Source organism: Labrus mixtus, chromosome 24, assembly GCF_963584025.1.
Source record: "Labrus mixtus chromosome 24, fLabMix1.1, whole genome shotgun sequence".
NCBI classification, from domain to species: Eukaryota; Metazoa; Chordata; class Actinopteri; order Labriformes; family Labridae; genus Labrus; species Labrus mixtus.
Window position 1 is genome coordinate 10563129 of NC_083635.1, and position 19713 is coordinate 10582841.

Sequence of the window (19713 nt, forward strand, 5' to 3'; positions counted from 1 at the left end):
GCAGAAACGTGCTCAAACTAGGATCAATATTGGAGATGCTTTTGAAAAATGGAGAGAGGTTATAACACAGAAAGGTTTACAGACCCATGCAGAGCTGGATAAACACTGAAGCTTCAGTGTCCACCACATGGTGACCTGTGTGAGCATCGACTCTAGAGAGGAGGGGGGGAGACAGCTCTCTACAATGTTTAGAATTTAGACTGCAGTACCCATTTTAAACACTAGGTGTCAGAGCTACATGCTTTCAAACCTGAAGTCTATTCTGTTCTAGACGATACGTTTTTTTTTTAGTCGTTTCAACTGATGTAACAAACTTCACTGAGACAATTAATTGTTCAAAAATTAACAGGAACAATCAGGTTCCACGTTCTCCAATGTAAAGATCAGTCTGTTTTTAACTTCATATACCTCAGCTTGTGCCTAAACTGTTATTCCTGACATTTTTAGTATCAGATTAATTTTCTTCACTTTGTCAGACTTTGCACAAATACGCTGGTGACGTTTACGTACGGCGAGGTTGCCAACATATTTGTGCAATCCGGACAGTGTGCAGGTGTTTCTCTGTAATGTGTGATGGGATCATTCCATGCCTGCGTACCAGATGTGTCGTTCTAAGCTTACATATTAAGACTGCAAACCGTTCACCTTCTGAGGGTTTGAAATAAAAAACACTGAAGTCAAAGCTTTCTGCGGCTGCTTAGATATTCCAGCAGTTACGCAGAGAGGTCGGGGAGCAGAACTGCTGTGGAGACTGCAGGGAGGGACTTGCCTGTCATGAGCTGAGGAGGAGGGACGTTTCACATGTTGCAGTACAGTAGTGTCGCACTCGTTTCACATATTTACACCGTCAAAATAAAGCTGCTTTTTCCCTCCTAATTGAACATGATGGACTCAGGGTCCTGGTTCATCATCTGGGCCATGTGTCGCAGAACGTCCTTCTTGGTGATGATTCCCAGGAGACGCCTGCACAGACACAGAAACAGAAACAAGTTCAGGGGTCTTTCAGGTCTTCTCAGGGTTGTTGATGTAGCAGAAGAAAACTAAATTACCTTCATTAATGTATAAATGAATAAACGTCCTACCTCTGACAAAGTTAGTCATAAGGTGATCTGAGAAAACTAACAGACAGCGACATTTATCCGGCTCCCACTTCTCAACTTTTTGCTGTACCTCATACCTTTTCTCACAACTTTAAAAAACAAACAATGTCACCCCTTAAAGGTCATAATCAATACATTGTGTACAGCGGTGCAGATGGCCTAGCGGTTCAGTCCTGCCTGCGGTAAGGTCCGACCTGCGGCTCCTTTCCCCGCATGTAATTTCCCTCTCTACCCGATTTCCTACTCTATCCACTGTCCTATCAAATAAAGACAAAAAGTCCAAAAATCCCCAAATAAATGTACTCTTTTAAAATTAAGTTAATAATGTAACCACCAGAGGGCGCTGTTACACCTCTAAAGAAAACATCTATCATCACCAGAAAAGCATAGTTTTCCAATGCAGCAAATAACGCTCAAGGTCCACATTTACATTTTTTAAACTGTAAAATAATTTCTCTTCAGGTTCTTGTCAGGACTGTTATTTTATTTTAATGCTGCAGTCAGACTAGAACCGGGTCGTCCAAAAGGTCACATATAACCCTGACTCTTCTTCACACTGGCTTCCCATCATTTCTAGATTCTTGTTCTTACTTTTACTATTTTGATTTTGACTATTTAAATCATTTTTGGATTCTTTGTTTGAACTTTTCTTTGGTTCTTGAAATGTCATAAACATTAATGAATAATGAGTCTGTCCTTACCCGCTCCTCGTCACCAGACACTGACGGAGGCCGAGCTTGCGGAAGATGTCGACCACCGTCTCCATGGGCGTGTGGTCGGTGACGGTGAAGGGGGAGAGGTTGAGGATGCGTCGCAGCTTCAGTGGCTGAGGGTTGGTGGCGGGCAGCTGCGGTGCGTCCTCGGTGAAGTACACCACGGAGCTGCTCACCACGCCGTCCTGTTTCTGACGAGCGTTTTCTGAAGAAAGGGGAGACGTTTCATTAATCACCACCGGGTCTGGTTGGAGAATAAAATCACTTTCTGGCTGTGAGGTTAAAAGACAGTTTATTTGACTTACTGATGGCGAGGGTGAGGTCCCGGCGCTGAACGAAGCCGATAAGCCTCTCCGACTCTCTGGACACGACCACCGGGAAGCCGTTGTAATCCGTGTCTTTGATCAGCGCCTCCACGTCCTCCACCGTGGTGCTGTCCTGGGTGAGGACTGCCAGAGGGGGGTCGTTCCTGCGGGGCCGCATCACGTCTGTGGCGAGGGTGCGGTGGGTGAACTCGTCCCTGATGTCCAGGTAGGGATAACCGTTGAGCTGGATGTGAGACTCGTAGATTCCCTCCTTCCCAAAGGCGTCCGCCACCCACTTACTGGTGACAGCGGCGGCCATCAAAGGCACAATGTACTCCAAACCGCCGGTGAGCTCGAACATGATGACCACGAGAGAGACGGTCATCCTGGTCACCCCACCTGAGGGGACACAATCACAGAGGACGGTTCAGTTGGAGGTCTAAAAAAATACATTTTCTCATTTATTTGCAAAAATTGTATTATAATTATTATTGTGTGTGAAGAAGCTGCGTCCTCTCACCCAGACAGGCGGCCGCTCCCACCATGGCGTACAGTCCGGGAGTGACGCAGTCTGCACCGGGCCGGCACCAGTTCTTAAAGATGATCCAGTCGTGGTGGTGGTACGCCATCTGCTCCACGGCGATCCCCACGATCCGTCCTGCGATAGCTCCGACCGCCATGCTGGGAATGAAGAGACCCGACGGGATCTGGAGAGGAGGCAGGATCGTCACACTTCAGCGAAGGGTTAAATAGTACAAGTTCCTATTTAAAAACCCAACAGCTGATGGAACAAACGACCTCAGGTATCTATTTGATTTCGACCTCCTAACATAAGTGAAGCGCCGCCCTGTCGGCAGAAGTCTAAACTCTGCATGCAGGGGGGTGCTGAGGGTCTTACTTACTTGCTCTCTGTCCCCAGAGTCAGAACTAAACATGGAGAAGCAGCGTTCAGTTTCTATGCTCCTTATATCTGGAACAAACTCCCAGAAAACTGCAGGTCTGCTGAAACTGTCAGCTCTTTTAAATCCAGGTTGAAGACTCACCTGTTTACAGCTGCCTTTAATTAAACAGCTTTAATAAGATTTGAAACTTTTACTCTGCACTGTAATCATTTTTTTTTTTTTTTTACATAATTTTAATTATTTTTATTTGAACATATTTTCAGATTTAACAATTTCAATATATATATATATTTTAATGTTTCTTTTCTTTCCTCTGTCATGACGCTTTTTAAATTGTCCTGTTGTTGAAATGTGCTATAGAAATAAACTTGCCTCGCTTGAAAAATATGGCCAAGCTCATTCAAGTCAAAGCCAACTAATATCAAGGATCATTCAGGTTTATTTTCCATCGACACACGCACACTAACCTGTTATTGTTTCACAAAACAAATATTGTTTCAAGTGTACAAAAACGTAATTCCTGTCCATCAGATGTTGTCGTCATAAATCATTTTAACCCGCGATGTGGAACTTTTTCCACAAAGGTCTATTGTGATTAAAAAAAACGTAATTAATTATTTTACTGTACTAATCCTTCTGAAGCAGCGAGACGGAAAATATGTTCTGAATAATGAGTTGAAAAAGTGAAGAATAACCATCAGCACTGACGTAAGAAAAACAAAAAAGGCGTTTTATAAAACTCTGTGTTTAAACTCTGTTTGGTATTCCCCTTTCTCTTGCTTCTACTGACCTTCATGCCGAAGGTGAAGATGGTGATGACTATCTTGAAGACGAGAGCGAGGGCGAGCTGCCACAAGGCGTTGTAGACTCCGGGTCCTGCCGGGCGGTCCGGGATGTCGTCTACCGGTCGGCTCATGTTGGGGTTATTGATGTAATCACAGAGCTGGGAGGACTCCAGAGCGCCGCAGTCGTTAAAGAGCTCAGAGATGAGCTCGCTGGTGCTGCGGCGAGTGTACGGGTTAGGGTACGCCAGCACGGCCGTGATTCCCGTCACAGCGATGACCTCCAGGACCGGGTACTTCCCCAGCTGGGTGGTCTTCCTCCGCCGGCACCAGGCGATGTTGGCCCGGATGAAGAGGGTCCCCCAGAGGCCGCCGAACACGCCCAGCAGGATGAACGGGACCAGCTCGGCCATGTACCACGGCGTGTGGTACTCCACGTAGAAGAGCACCAGGCGGCTGTTTCCAAACGGGTTGATGGAGCGCAGGGTGAAGGCAGCGACCAGGGCGGCGAAGAACGAACGCCATAGAGTCTTCAGAGGGAAGTAGTAACTGACCTGCAGGAGAGAGGAAGGAAGCTTCAACAAACAGCTGGACGGAGACAGAGAAACACGGCGGCAGCAACACGATTGGTCGACAGACGGCGCCCAAACTTTTCAACCAAGAATTCATCAATATCTTAAAAAGATCGATTACATTTCCAGTCGTGCTTGATGATGCAAGAGGAGATTCTTGTTGCATGTTTCCTCTGGAGATAACAACAGTTTATCTTTCAATTTAAAGGTCAGCGTTTGGTGCGTTTAGGATTGTTAACTAACCTCTTCCAGGCTGAACAGAACTCCTCCGATGGGCGCTCCGAAGGCCACCGACACTCCAGCCGCCGCTGCAGCAGACAACACCTGAAGAGCAGAGATCAGCGATGGATCAAAACCTCCCCGACTCTCACTAAGGCTTCATAACCTCTATGTTTTATTACAGGACGTGTTTCAGCGTTATTCTGGGTTGTTCTGCTAACTTAACTCTGAAGTTACCTCAAGGTCAGCGATAAAAAAACCTGACTAAATTAAAAATTACAACATGACAAAAAGCTTCTGATGATCCGCTTCTTCTTCTTCTTCTGGTGTTTTATCTGTGTTATTCACTTTTTACAAACAGCTGATCACCACCAGCAGCGTACCTCTCTGCGCTTGCCCTCGTTCTTGCTGTACTTAGAGAAGAGGCTGCAGAAGAGGTTTCCACAGCAGCAGGCCACGTGGACCAGAGGACCCTCCTTCCCCAGACTGAGACCCGACGACACCGCCAGAACCAGGGTGACCGTCTTTATCAGCAGGGTCCACTTCCCCAGGTAACCCCGGATGATGAAGCCGCTGAGGATTGTCTTGATCTGCACGGACATAAAAAATATATATGTGTACTGGGTAAACAGGGCTGTGTTCATGTTGTACTGGGTTTTAAACGGTTTGTGTTACCTCGGGGATTCCTGAGCCGCAGGCGTACGGAGCGAACACTCGCACCAGAGACACAGCCAGGAAGGAAAACAGCAGAGCCCACAGAATGTACAGGAAGTAGTTCAGCACGTATGCTCCAGCTCCCTGAAAGAACAAACAACAGAAAACATTTATTTGTGATTATTGTCAGTGATCCATCCTTTCTTCTTCTCCTCTGACCTCTTCACACCGGTGCTTACTGTTGCTAGGTTACAAAAGTTAACTCCTACTTCCCTCTGTCTGTTTTCGAAAGCTCTCCGACTGTGTGCTTGATATTTGCTTTTATTTTAGGAAATGTCTGTAAATGAATCGTGTCCTGGCTTCAGCCGCAGCTCCCGACCTGAAATTGTTCCCTCAAAGAGACGTGTCAGTTTAGTTTCTCCTCCTTCCGCCATTGTTGTTGACAAAGCTGATGTCAGAAGTCCCACCCCTTCTTGTTTCTGATTGGTTGCTAAAAGGGAGAAGCGTTGCTGCTGTGTTACAAAGTTGAACTCTTTTACCCGCGACCTTCCCGATGTTACAGTTTAAATGAGTGTTGATGATTTTTCATTTATTTTTATGGTCTTGGTCTTGACTCGGGCTCGCCCTGTCTCGGTCTCGGAGCACTCTGGTCTCGGTTACTGTGGTCTTGACTACAACACTAGGCTGTATGTGTTATGCACTTAACTGCATGAGTCTTGTATTAGAGATGGGCGCTGCCAGAGCAAAAAAAAAATGGTGTTCGTGGATACTTTTTTTAAGATTTCCTGAGAAAACCAGATGATTGCTCCTCAGTATGCTTTAAAGCAATATAATTCTGCACCAATAAAAGATGCACCAAACTAGTGAACCAGCCCGTCTCTTGATGCTCCCTAACGGTTATATTATCCTCATTGAACGGCGTTTTTTAAAACGAAATGACTACCTTTATTTAGTCTGTAAAACTTGTTTAACTGAAACACCTAATTTGGTAACTTTTCCATTAAATTGATCGTGACTCAGGTCTGACCTCAGCATGGCCGGTCATCAGCTCAGCCCACTTCTGCCACTGCGGACACTTGTCTCTGTCGTCGAACGTGGTCTCGTTGGACGTCCAGCAGCACTGCTCGTGGCTGTACCAGAAGGCCGACAGGCACACGCCTTCCTTCAGGTCCGTCATCCAGTCCACCGCCAGGTCGATGACTCCGGCCAGCGTACCTGCAGAGCACACAGAGCACATCAGGACGGCCCCAGGTAAGAGCCAGTTTACTCGTATTACAGCACTAACTACAAACAACAGGTGTGTTTTCATCTCTGTATGATCGAGTAAAAGATTACATTTCAAGTTTAATGGGAAACACAACAAAACATGTACACATTAAAACAATTTAATCACCCTCATTTGGATTATCGACAGCATCAAAAAGTACCAAATTTAGATTAGAGATGATCATGATACAGTTTGATTATCAGCTGAGAGAGATGGTTTATTCGCTGCTGAGACACAGTAAGGAAGTTCTGTCAGTTCAGGTAGCGGTACATTATATCATCCAACCTGAGAGGAGTCCAATGAGAAGCATCACCACCCATCCTGACCAGGCGTCCAGCAGGCTTTTGAACAGCTCCCAGAAGGACTCTTTACTCTTACTGGTGATCTGATATAGAGACAGCAGGAGGGAATAAATGTTCATCAGACACTAAACGGTTCCAGGTTTCAAAATTGTGCTCAACCAAGGGAAAATAAAGTGCTAACGAGAAAGCATCAGATAACTTAATACGACACATAGATATGTAAGGAAAAGCTGGTCAAACCTTGCGGTGGCGGTCTGTGTCTCGGGATTTCTCCCTCAGCCAGTCGATGGTGTGGAAGTCTTCGTATGTGCCCACGTCAGGAAAAGGCTCGTCCAAGAAATCCATCAGGTTCCCAGCGCCGTTCATCTCCTCTGTGGGCGTGGCACTGCTGACATCTAGAAGAGGGGAACGCGATAACCTTACTAACAAATTCTTTTGATTTATTTACTGTAAATAAATTATGCTGTGAAGGAAAAGACAACAAACAAAGTTTTTCCAACTAAATGATTCTCAATGTTTGTGTTTTTCCCTTCAACATCACTGGCTTCTGTGGCATCACGTGTGGTTTGCTCTCTACAACAGATGCTGCTCTAGAGTTTGTTTACAAAGACACCTCCATCTTTCTGAGATTTTCACAAGAATCATACTTGTGAGAATCATACTTTTTTACCTACTGCAACTGCACTTTATAACGACTCCCCTTTAAGTACGGACAGAAGACATTTAAACTTTTAAACTTTAGCCTGAGCTGCATATATCAAACTGTATTTTTTTGCACCTGTATATTTGCACACTTGACTGCTTTTTTATCATAATTCTTTATTTATCTATCATACTATGCACTGGCAGAGCTAGTATTTTGTACTGTTATCTATGAGTAACAGCTACTTATGCACATGGACCATCCATACCACTTTTTTATCCTGGCTATGGCTCGTGTTTTTTGTATGGGTGGGATATGTATGTATATATGTGTTGTGTGTTTGTATATATGTGTTGTGTTGTGTGTATGTATATATGTGTTGTGTGTTTGTATGTATATATGTGTTGTGTTGTGTGTATGTATATATGTGTTGTGTTGTGTGTATGTATATATGCGTTGTGTGTTTGTATGTATATATGTGTTGTGTTGTGTGTATGTATATATGTGTTGTGTTGTGTGTATGTATATATGTGTTGTGTGTTTGTATGTATATATGTGTTGTGTGTTTGTATGTATATATGTGTTGTGTTGTGTGTATGTATATATGTGTTGTGTGTTTGTATGTATATATGTGTTGTGTGTTTGTATGTATATATGTGTTGTGTGTATGTATATATGTGTTGTGTTGTGTGTATGTATATATGTGTTGTGTGTATGTATATATGTGTTGTGTTGTGTATATGTATATATGTGTTGTGTTGTGTGTATGTATATATGTGTTGTGTGTATGTATATATGTGTTGTGTTGTGTATATGTATATATGTGTTGTGTATATGTATATATGTGTTGTGTGTTTGTATGTATGTATGTGTTGTGTGTTTGTATGTATGTATGTGTTGTGTGTTTGTATGTATATATGTGTTGTGTGTTTGTATGTATATATGTGTTGTGTTGTGTGTATGTATATATGTGTTGTGTGTTTGTATGTATATATGTGTTGTGTGTTTGTATGTATATATGTGTTGTGTGTTTGTATGTATATATGTGTTGTGTGTATGTATATATGTGTTGTGTTGTGTATATGTATATATGTGTTGTGTGTATGTATATATGTGTTGTGTGTTTGTATGTATATATGTGTTGTGTGTTTGTATGTATATATGTGTTGTGTTGTGTATATGTATATATGTGTTGTGTGTATGTATATATGTGTTGTGTGTTTGTATGTATATATTTGTTGTGTGTTTGTATGTATATGTGTTGTGTGTTTGTATGTATATATGTGTTGTGTTGTGTGTTTGTATGTATATATGTGTTGTGTTGTGTATATGTATATATGTGTTGTGTGTTTGTATGTATATATGTGTTGTGTTGTGTATATGTATATATGTATATATGTGTTTGTATGTATATATGTGTTGTGTTGTGTGTTTGTATGTATATATGTGTTGTGTTGTGTATATGTATATATGTGTTGTGTGTTTGTATGTATATATGTGTTGTGTTGTGTATATGTATATGTGTTGTGTGTTTGTATGTATATATGTGTTGTGTTGTGTATATGTATATATGTGTTGTGTGTTTGTATGTATATATGTGTTGTGTTGTGTATATGTATATATGTGTTGTGTGTTTGTATGTATATATGTGTTGTGTGTTTGTATGTATATATGTGTTGTGTGTTTGTATATATGTGTTGTGTTGTGTGTATGTATATATGTGTTGTGTGTTTGTATGTATATATGTGTTGTGTTGTGTATATGTATATATGTGTTGTGTTGTGTGTATGTATATATGTGTTGTGTGTTTGTATGTATATATGTGTTGTGTTGTGTATATGTATATATGTGTTGTGTGTTTGTATGTATATATGTGTTGTGTGTTTGTATGTATATATGTGTTGTGTTGTGTATATGTATATATGTGTTGTGTGTTTGTATGTATATGTGTTGTGTTGTGTGTATGTATATATGTGTTGTGTTTGTATGTATATATGTGTTGTGTGTTTGTATGTATATATGTGTTGTGTGTTTGTATATATGTGTTGTGTGTTTGTATGTATATATGTGTTGTGTGTTTGTATGTATATAGGTGTTGTGTTGTGTGTATGTATATATGTGTTGTGTGTTTGTATGTATATATGTGTTGTGTGTTTGTATGTATATATGTGTTGTGTGTTTGTATGTATATATGTGTTGTGTTGTGTGTTTGTATGTATATATGTGTTGTGTTGTGTGTTTGTATATATGTGTTGTGTGCTTGTATGTATATATGTGTTGTGTTGTGTGTTTGTATGTATATGTGTTGTGTTGTGTGTTTGTATATATGTGTTGTGTGTTTGTATATATGTGTTGTGTGTTTGTATGTATATATGTGTTGTGTGTTTGTATGTATATATGTGTTGTGTTGTGTATATGTATATATGTGTTGTGTGTTTGTATGTATATATGTGTTGTGTGTTTGTATGTATATGTGTTGTGTTGTGTATATGTATATATGTGTTGTGTGTTTGTATATATGTGTTGTGTGTTTGTATGTATATATGTGTTGTGTGTTTGTATGTATATATGTGTTGTGTTGTGTGTTTGTATGTATATGTGTTGTGTTGTGTATATGTATATATGTGTTGTGTGTTTGTATATATGTGTTGTGTGTTTGTATGTATATATGTGTTGTGTGTTTGTATGTATATATGTGTTGTGTTGTGTATATGTATATATGTGTTGTGTGTTTGTATGTATATATGTGTTGTGTTGTGTGTATGTATATATGTGTTGTGTTGTGTATATGTATATATGTGTTGTGTTGTGTGTTTGTATGTATATATGTGTTGTGTTGTGTATATGTATATATGTGTTGTGTTGTGTGTTTGTATGTATATATGTGTTGTGTTGTGTATATGTATATATGTGTTGTGTGTTTGTATGTATATATGTGTTGTGTATATGTATATATGTGTTGTGTTGTGTGTATGTATATATGTGTTGTGTATATGTATATATGTGTTGTGTTGTGTATATGTATATATGTGTTGTGTTGTGTATATGTATATATGTGTTGTGTGTTTGTATGTATATATGTGTTGTGTTGTGTGTATGTATATATGTGTTGTGTATATGTATATATGTGTTGTGTTGTGTATATGTATATATGTGTTGTGTTGTGTATATGTATATATGTGTTGTGTGTTTGTATGTATATATGTGTTGTGTTGTGTGTATGTATATATGTGTTGTGTGTATGTATATATGTGTTGTGTGTATGTATATATGTGTTGTGTGTTTGTATGTATATATGTGTTGTGTTGTGTGTATGTATATATGTGTTGTGTATATGTATATATGTGTTGTGTTGTGTATATGTATATATGTGTTGTGTATATGTATATATGTGTTGTGTGTTTGTATGTATATATGTGTTGTGTGTATGTATATGTGTTGTGTTGTGTGTATGTATATATGTGTTGTGTGTATGTATATATGTGTTGTGTTGTGTGTATGTATATATGTGTTGTGTATATGTATATATGTGTTGTGTGTTTGTATGTATATATGTGTTGTGTGTTTGTATGTATATATGTGTTGTGTTGTGTGTATGTATATATGTGTTGTGTATATGTATATATGTGTTGTGTTGTGTATATGTATGTGTGTTGTGTTGTGTATATATGTGTTGTGTGTGTGTATGTATATATGTGTTGTGTATATGTATATATGTGTTGTGTGTATGTATATATGTGTTGTGTGTTTGTATGTATATATGTGTTGTGTTGTGTGTATGTATATATGTGTTGTGTATATGTATATATGTGTTGTGTATATGTATGTGTGTTGTGTTGTGTATATATGTGTTGTGTGTTTGTATGTATATATGTGTTGTGTGTATGTATATATGTGTTGTGTTGTGTATATGTATATATGTGTTGTGTTGTGTATATATGTGTTGTGTTGTGTGTATGTATATATGTGTTGTGTATATGTATATATGTGTTGTGTATATGTATATATGTGTTGTGTGTTTGTATGTATATATGTGTTGTGTGTATGTATGTATATATGTGTTGTGTTGTGTATATGTATATATGTGTTGTGTATATGTATATATGTGTTGTGTGTTTGTATGTATATATGTGTTGTGTGTTTGTATGTATATATGTGTTGTGTGTATGTATATATGTGTTGTGTTGTGTGTATGTATATATGTGTTGTGTGTATGTATATATGTGTTGTGTATATGTATATATGTGTTGTGTGTTTGTATGTATGCTGGCTGCTGGAACGCCTACATTTCCCTGCTGGGATGAATAAAGCTTTTAAAAATTACATCCACGTCCTATGACAGGTGCATTTAAAAAAATGACAGTTAAATCCTCCACACTGTCTAAATTGCATCAGTAGGCTGCCAACATTTATTCCTGTCAACATATTTATGCAATTTAGAGTTTGGAGGAATTAAGTTGCATTTTTTAAATCAAGAAAATACCCAATACTAAGTGATTTCTACTTGTAGCGACCCTTCAATAAACAGTATTATGATGACATGAGGGCAGCAGAGTCTTTGCACACAGTGAGGAAAAAGGGATTAATATTGGTTTAAATATCTGCTGAGTCTCTAACATACGTGTTTCTCTTTCTTTCGTGTTCACTTGAGCTGACAGTCTCTGAATAAATTCACACACAGCGGCTGAAGGGGTGAAATCCTGCAAGGAGGACTTCATGTACCTGCACTGTCCGTTAGCAGCTAAACAGCATAAACAGCATCATCTCCGGCTAACTAGGATAGCTCCATAGAGTCGTCATTTACCTTCTCCAGCCTCCATGGTTACAGTCCGTCCCAACAACTGTGGACGAAAAATGTTAAAATAAAATAATTAATTATTAAATGTCGACTGCGTTATGCATTTCAGCTTTCATAAAAGTGATAAGAGTCGTCTAATATCGAGAAATCAACAAGAGAGCGTTAGAGACGCACTCCCACAATGCTCCTGTTTATTCTGACAGTCTCGCGATACATCATGAAGATCACGTTCAGTCAAAGATTGTCTATTTTAGACAGATCAAATTGTAAATGTACTTTTCAAACTCGTTTTCGGGCAATTTTCGCCAAATGCCGAATTTAAACATCACATTTTAAATACAGACATGAAGATGGAAAATCATTAAAAGACAACCTGAACAGTTTCATAGGGAAGGATTGGTTTGTATTTTATTGTAATTTCCCCACGAAAAAATGCACTCTTTGAGCTGTTTTTTAATTTAATTTTAAATATTGGAGAAATCCTTCTACCATAGTCCTGAACAATGCTCATATTCAGAGAAACAAATAACAAAGGAATTGGCCTACTCGACTCCGATTCTTCTAAGTGTATAATGAACCCTGTCGGAGCATGCAGGATGAGTGGGTGGATCTGCACTGGCAAATCATTCGAGGGCAAAGTTTTCCACTCTTTCACAACAAAGCAGAGAGACCTCAGTCCTGCAGGAGAACAGAAGCAGAAAAGTGAAATCTGTGTGAACTGAGCCTCGGAAGAGATGGCTGAGAAGAAAGCCATCCTGTTCAACTTGTGGGGAGTTACAGTTTCTACCAGACATCATGCTGTTTTCAACAAGTTGGAGGAGTTGCATAACCTGCCAGGGTAAGGGAGTGTTACATATTTCTATGCACTGTAAATCAAATCTTTTTTGATTTGTCATCCAGGTCACATTGGAAGTATTATTTTCCTCCAACATGTTGTGCATTCTACATTAAAACTTGCACAAGAAGTCCTTCAGAAAGTCTTGAATTTGTATTTGTGGCAGAACTTTTATATATCTGAAATAAAAATGCTGCAGAACGGTCCCTTTAACTACTGTACTTTAAAACACATTGTGCAAGAGAACACGACCAGTGTATTACTGCAAAGTCAAATCAACAGGCTATTTTAAAAACAAGCTTTGTTTTTTCTCTTAAATTGAACCAAACTACTTTAGAAACTTCTCATGTAGTTTTCATGCTATCTTTTTGTGTTCACTGTTCGGAAGCCTTTTTGCAACATTTACATTTTAACCCTTTAAGATTTCTTTTTGTCTGTTGGAAGTGAGGAGTCCAAAGTATTCCAAGAATGAAGACATGTGTTTTGTAATCAAAGCACGCTCTGTGGAGTAGGTCAGGAGTTATCCCTTTTGTTGCTCTGCTTATCATGCTGAACTTTGCTTGTCCTCTGTTCAGTTAGTTCATTTGTGTTATTCAAATAGTGTGTTGGATTTATACTTACAATCTTAAACACCAAAGTCTCACATCAACACTAAATTGAGGCAGCAGTTTACAATAAACATCTGTAGTTTGTGGGGTAAAGTTAGAGTTTTTATGAATGGAGTCTGTTGTGTTTGAAGGGAGCGATGGGGCGTCCTTTTCTGTTTCTAAAAAATCATTTCCGGGTTCCCAGGTCTGGAGGGATTCTGTCTGTAATGTAAACCTGAGCCTGTCAGTGGAAAAAACACCAAATGGTGACCCAAGTAGATTCATGTGACTGCATTAGACTTCCTCATGTTGACATGCTTCTTTTTAAAATGTTACTTCCTGTTGTTTCAGTGGTTTTCTGTCTAGTGTGGCGTCCCTTAAAGGCGGTGCCATGAGCCGGGCGGAGAGAGGGGAGCTAACACTTTCTCAAGTGGGTGAGGTTGAAACAATCTGACATCGATTTACTCCTCGTCTTTTTACATTAGAAAATCCTTGTTCATTGTGTGTGTGTGTGTGTGTGTGTGTGTGTGTGTGTGTGTGTGTGTACGTAGATGATTTCTGTGTTGGAGGACGAGTATATGAAGGAGGCGCAGGTCAGGGGCGTGACTCTGCCGTCTGATTGGTCGGTCAAAGGCCTGCTGGAGGAGCTCAGTGAGGTGATGATGGACGTCCAAGCGGCCGTGCTGAAGACAGCTGTCAGCCTGCGTCGGAGCGGTACACACATCCAAACACTCACACACTTCACATGAACAGCTGGGGTGGGCAAACGGCGGCCTGTGGGCCAAACGAGGCCTCTCAGCAAACTTTTTTGGTTCCCTGAAGCTAAAACATGAACAAGATTTTGCATAAACCTGCTGAAGATAACAACGTGAATCCTGATAAACTCACAGATGAAGGCATGCTTTTTGATCCCGCCCATCAGGGTTACTGACAGCTGTGCTGGCCAATCACTGGGTGGACGACACCTCAGCTGGAGACCGTCCAGCCCGCCTTCTGTCTCTGCTCGGTGGCCATTTTGACCTGGTCCTACAGTCCTGTCGTACAGGTCACAGGGTCCCCGAGCCTGAGATGTTCAGTGCTGCTCTGCAGCAGCTGGGAGTGACATCACAGCAGGTAGAGGACACCAGAATTTTAAATTCAATACAACACAGGTACAGGGGGGAGTCATTCCCCTCCTATGCACGTGTCTCATGAAATAGATTTTAAAGCTTGAGTACTTTCAATACTTTCCACCATTCAAATTACAGAGATTGTATCATTTTAAAACATGAAGTTCTGAATAGCATCAAAAAGGACTACCTGTCGGTCTTGTTTCAGGCTCTGTGGTTGGATGCAGAGGAGGAAGGTGTGAGGGCAGCCAAGGCAGCGGGGATGGACGCCATCTTGGTGGAGAACCTGGAAGATGCTCTGGACAAACTGGCCAAGTCAACCAAAGTTCAGGTGTGCATAAAAAACACTGACTGAGAATGTCCACTACTGCAAAGACGCTGTAATCAGATGCTGCATGAATAGATACAAATATTACTAAATAGGAGCTGCTGTAATCCTCAGAAAGTTACTGTACTAACATTTGCATGTTGTTGCACACTCATATGTGTTTCAGGCAGTGGGAGCAGAGAGTCCTCCGTCCTCCTGCAACCCTGAAGAAGTCTCTCATGGATACATCACCATCAGGGTGAAGTTCAGAGATTACATGGACGTTAAGGCACAATTAAATGTGTATTGTTGTTGTGATATTAATATTGATTTTTGTGTGTTTGTGTGTGTCAGCCTGGTGTGAGGACTCATTATGTTGAAATGGGCTCGGGCCCGCCTGTTCTGCTGTGTCACGGCTTCCCTGAGAGCTGGTACTCCTGGAGGTACCAGGTAACTTTACAACATGTGAAAAGCAGCATTTCATCAACACCTACATCTGAGAAAACAACAGCGTACTATATCATTTAATCCCATTTAACACTACTTTTGTATAAAACTGTAACTAATGATGTAACTGATTATTTCTCTTATTGATTCATGGATTGTCTGGTTTATAAAAAAATTAAAAAGTGTGAGAAAAGTCCAAAGTGACCTAATAGAAAAACCTCTAAACTTCTTCATCATTAAAAAAACACTCAAATTATTTGAATTATTTAAGAAAAAAGATCAAATCTTGAACATCTGAGAAGCTTCAAATTGTTTCAGCTGAATTTGTTTCAACTTTTGAGGACGTTTAGATCCAGTTCAGTCACAGTTTCAGGCAGGATCAAACTCACTGTTTTCGGTCTCTCTCTCATTAAAAGTCCTCTCGTGTCTCTGGTAGATCCAAGCCGTGGCAGCAGCGGGGTTCAGGGTGTTGGCTCTGGACATGAAGGGATACGGAGAGTCCACAGCGCCACCTGGTGGGTGCTTCAGAGTACAACCTGGACACATGAACCAAAAATGTTTGAATGCAGGACTCTTTCTGATGTATTAAATAACCAAATTAAAAACTCTTACATTTTCTAAAACCTCCTTTTACAACCTCCAGAGCGACCTTCTTCATAAACGATCTTGTTCTTATTTCTTCCGCAGACATCGAGGAATATTCTCAGGAGCAGCTGTGCAAGGTACAAAGTCACCCTTCACACCCTCCACACGTCATCAAACATAATTTACAGAGGAAATAATGAAGTACACAAACAGTAGATGCTGAGGAAAATATCGTTTCTGTACATTTTACAAAAACAGTCGGCCATCTTTGACAAGGAAAGCAAACAAATCCCTAATGTTTTTAGGTGAATAAAGGAAGTTTTAATTACACTACATTGGATTTTTAACCCTTTAATGAACCACCCAAACACTAAGATATCTTATTAAAGACAACAGCTGTATTTACACATCATTATGGATCTTTTTTGGTGTTTTTTATGAAACTTGAGTGACTAAACAAACACTAAAGTCAAAGTAGGACATTAATTGTCACCACCGGATAATATTTAATGCTGTTTTTTTTTTGTTTTTTTAATCATTTTGCAGGATTTAATCACATTTATGGACAAAATGGTGAGTAAGGACACACTATGACCTCATTAAACTATTCAAAGTGTTTCCATTAATATTGAGACAGAACCTGCACACTGAACATTTGCTGCACACACAAAGGGTTAATCTCACCGTCATGTGTAGCTTTCTGATGCATCAAACAAACAGAAAATGTGAAATATCTTCTCTCCGTTCTCTGCCAGAGCATGCCACAGGTCACCCTGGTGGGTCACGACTGGGGCGGTGCCCTGGTGTGGACCATGGCTCAGTTTTACCCTGAGAGAGTCAGGTGAACACAAACTCAGAGCTTCTTACAGCGACCATACTTTACAGAGAAGTTAAACATGTGTTTGTTTGTTGTGTGTGTGTGAAGGGCTGCAGCGTCTCTGAACACTCCTCTGTTTCGTGCCGATGCTGCCATTAATTCCATGGAGAAAATTAAGTCGATTCCCATCTTTGACTACCAGGTCTACTTCCAGAAGCCTGTAAGTCCGTCTGCAGCATAAACACACGTCAACATGCTGACACGCTGAAGTCAAACAATCATGAGAAGTTGCAAAGCCGCCAAAAAGAAACACAAAAAGACAAAAAAGAGACAGAAAACATCCCAAAGGAGACAAGAATGACAACAAATAGACAAACAAATAGATAACAAAGATAGACACCCAACATATAAACAACCCAAAGGAGAGATGAAATGATACCACAGGTACACACAACAACCCATATAGAGGTTAAAATAACACATGAAGACACAAAATGGGTAAAATGAGACACTGATAGATTACAAAGACACCCAACAGGAGAAAGAAAATAACTCACATTAAGACACAAATCAATCAACGAGGCTCAAAACAACCAAGAGGAGACACTTCATGACCACAAGAAGGCACAGAATGATAAACAAAACTCCATCACAACGACTCAACAAGATCACAAAGAGACATACAGGAGACACACACTCAAAAGTGAGATGCAGTGAAACAAAGGGGACACAAAACAATGCAAAAAATGAGACACAAACGATGACGTTAAAGACACAAAAGAAGAAAGAGAAGACACAAAGCTGATCCCAAAGAAACACAAAATGACTAAAAGAGACAACCTGCAGAGCTCTCACTGTGTGCTTGTGCTGCTGTGTTTTTCAGGGTCTTGCAGAGGCCGAGCTGGAGAAAGACTTGGAGAGGACGTTCAAGATTTTGTTTTTGAACAGCGCTGAAGCTGTGAGGACACACACACACACACACACACACACACACACACACACAAAAGAAACACTCACTATCAGGTGTGCAGATCATAAATCAATGTTGTGTCTTCTGTCAGGGGAAGTCTCATATCATCAGCACTGAAGGAGTCTGTGCTCGAGGTGAGGTCGCACACAGAATATTCTTGACAGATAACAAAGAGGAAGTCACATTCTGACTGTCCCGTGTGTCGTAGGCGGTCTGTTTGTGGGTCTGCCCGAGCAGATCCCCCAGAGCTCCATGCTGACGGAGGCCGACCTGCAGTACTACGTCAGCCGGTACAAAGAGCACGGCTTCAGGTCGGAACAATTTTATTATTTTATTCAGCGACAGGACAGCAGATAGAGTCAGAAATCAGGGAGAGAGAGAGTGGGGAACAAAATGCGGGAAAGGAGCCACAGGTCGGGTTTGAACCCGGGCCGCCCACGAGGAAGATTACATCCTCTGAACATGGGGTACACGCATTAACCACGAGCTACCAGCGCCATAGCTCATTAAAAGGGTTTTTAAGTTTGGATGTAGCTAAATATTTATGACATATAATAGCACAAGAAAGACTCTGCAGGAGACTTTCTGTGAGGTCAAATGTTTGCTGTTACTTTAGATAAAGCCCTCGAATGAACCGAAATGGTATCAGGAAGGAGATTTATTTTGAGTATTAAATAACATGAAATAAGTCGCATCGAGTAAATAACCTAAGTCCTTTGTTTTTGTTTCACAGGAGGCCGCTGAATTGGTATCGTAACGTCGAGGGGAACCAGAAGTGGCTACTTTCTCGGCCTGCTACAAAGGTTTGTAACAGAGCATGTGTACATCTGAAACAGAGGCTAAATCTCCATGTCCTCCCTCACACACTCACTGACTTTGATGCACGTTCCTGCTCAGTCCGTGGAGGCTCAGGGCTCAGGGGGGAAAATCGAGATTCAGCCAGTCTTCCAGTTGAAACGTAGTGGATGTGGCTCACAGGAAATCTTCTGGAGCGTTTTTTCTGGTCTTATTTTTACTGGAAAATGACAAATTAGCCTAAAATATCCTGAAAAAAAAAAAAGAAGCTCTCCCGGGAAGAAGGTTTCAAAAATGGTTAAACGCTGCGTCATTTGCATGTTTCCCCCGGAGCCCCTGCAGGATGATCAGCCGCTGTTCAACTCAAATTCAAACCAGCTGTTCACAAACAAAAGATAAAAGTTTGATCTTCTCAGCCGCAGACTAAACTGAGCGTCTGATTCATACTTGTGTTTGTGTTAGCTGCTGATGCCTACCCTGATGGTGACAACGGGTAAAGACCAGGTTCTGCTGCCCGCCTTCTCCAAAGGGATGGAGGACACGGTGAGTTAATAAAAAGCAGTGGGATGATCCATCTCCATCTCCTGAGTCTATTGACCTTTATGGGACATGAATCTGACCCCCGTGTTTGTGATCGTAGTTCCCTAACCTGAGCAGAGGACACATCGAGGAGTGCGGACACTGGACTCAGGTGGAAAGGCCGGCGGAGACAAACAGGATCCTGATTAAGTGGCTGAAAGAAGCGCACGAGAAGGCTGCAGGTGCAAACGTGAATCCCAAGCTGTGAGCGAGGAAGAACCCTAAAAAAAGATGGAATAATAGTACAAATAATATGATTTTAAGATTAATCCAAAGCAGTTTTGATTAATTTAGAGTGAACATAATGTTTCAATTAATGCCTAATGTCAAGCTTTTCTTTGTTGCATATCATCATGAACTCATTATTTACACTGTATTGGCCTGTTGATGGAATAAAACACGACATCTAAAGGAGTTGTTACCTC

At 40.5% G+C, this 19713-nt stretch overlaps 2 protein-coding genes across 2 annotated transcripts; one reads left to right on the top strand and one right to left on the bottom strand.

The window, feature by feature from the left end:
• Positions 1-654: 654 nt before the first annotated feature.
• Positions 655-12645, bottom strand: clcn4 (chloride channel, voltage-sensitive 4). The gene is made up of 12 exons (XM_061032273.1): positions 12264-12645; positions 7057-7211; positions 6800-6899; positions 6275-6462; positions 5269-5391; positions 4977-5183; positions 4618-4698; positions 3811-4356; positions 2639-2825; positions 2119-2517; positions 1802-2018; positions 655-963 (listed from the first exon to the last, which is right to left on the bottom strand). Exons 1-12 carry the CDS (start codon positions 12277-12279, stop codon positions 873-875), a joined length of 2310 nt encoding a protein of 769 aa, XP_060888256.1. The 5' UTR covers positions 12280-12645; the 3' UTR covers positions 655-872.
• Positions 12646-12863: 218 nt separating this feature from the next.
• Positions 12864-19702, top strand: ephx2 (epoxide hydrolase 2, cytoplasmic). Its single transcript, XM_061032276.1, has 18 exons — positions 12864-13095; positions 14031-14109; positions 14231-14393; positions 14602-14792; positions 14997-15119; positions 15283-15354; positions 15450-15545; positions 15979-16057; positions 16230-16264; positions 16674-16700; positions 16883-16968; positions 17053-17164; positions 17828-17902; positions 18006-18048; positions 18123-18225; positions 18648-18717; positions 19172-19252; positions 19350-19702. Exons 1-18 carry the CDS (start codon positions 12992-12994, stop codon positions 19494-19496), a joined length of 1686 nt encoding a protein of 561 aa, XP_060888259.1. The 5' UTR covers positions 12864-12991; the 3' UTR covers positions 19497-19702.
• The last annotated feature ends 11 nt before the right edge of the window (positions 19703-19713 follow it).

Excerpts from the sequence above, each read along its gene's own strand:
- clcn4 (XM_061032273.1), bottom strand. Across the intron at positions 5,184-5,268 it reads GCGGCTCAGGAATCCCCGAG|ATCAAGACAATCCTCAGCGG; the intron begins GTAACACAAACC and ends ATGTCCGTGCAG. Across the intron at positions 964-1,801 it reads TGTCTGGTGACGAGGAGCGG|GCGTCTCCTGGGAATCATCA; the intron begins GTAAGGACAGAC and ends GTGTCTGTGCAG.
- ephx2 (XM_061032276.1), top strand. The coding sequence starts at position 12,992 with ATGGCTGAGAAGAAAGCCATCCTGTTCAACTTGTGGGGAGTTACAGTT. Across the intron at positions 15,355-15,449 it reads ATGGATACATCACCATCAGG|CCTGGTGTGAGGACTCATTA; the intron begins GTGAAGTTCAGA and ends TGTGTGTGTCAG. Across the intron at positions 17,903-18,005 it reads TTTTGAACAGCGCTGAAGCT|GGGAAGTCTCATATCATCAG; the intron begins GTGAGGACACAC and ends GTCTTCTGTCAG.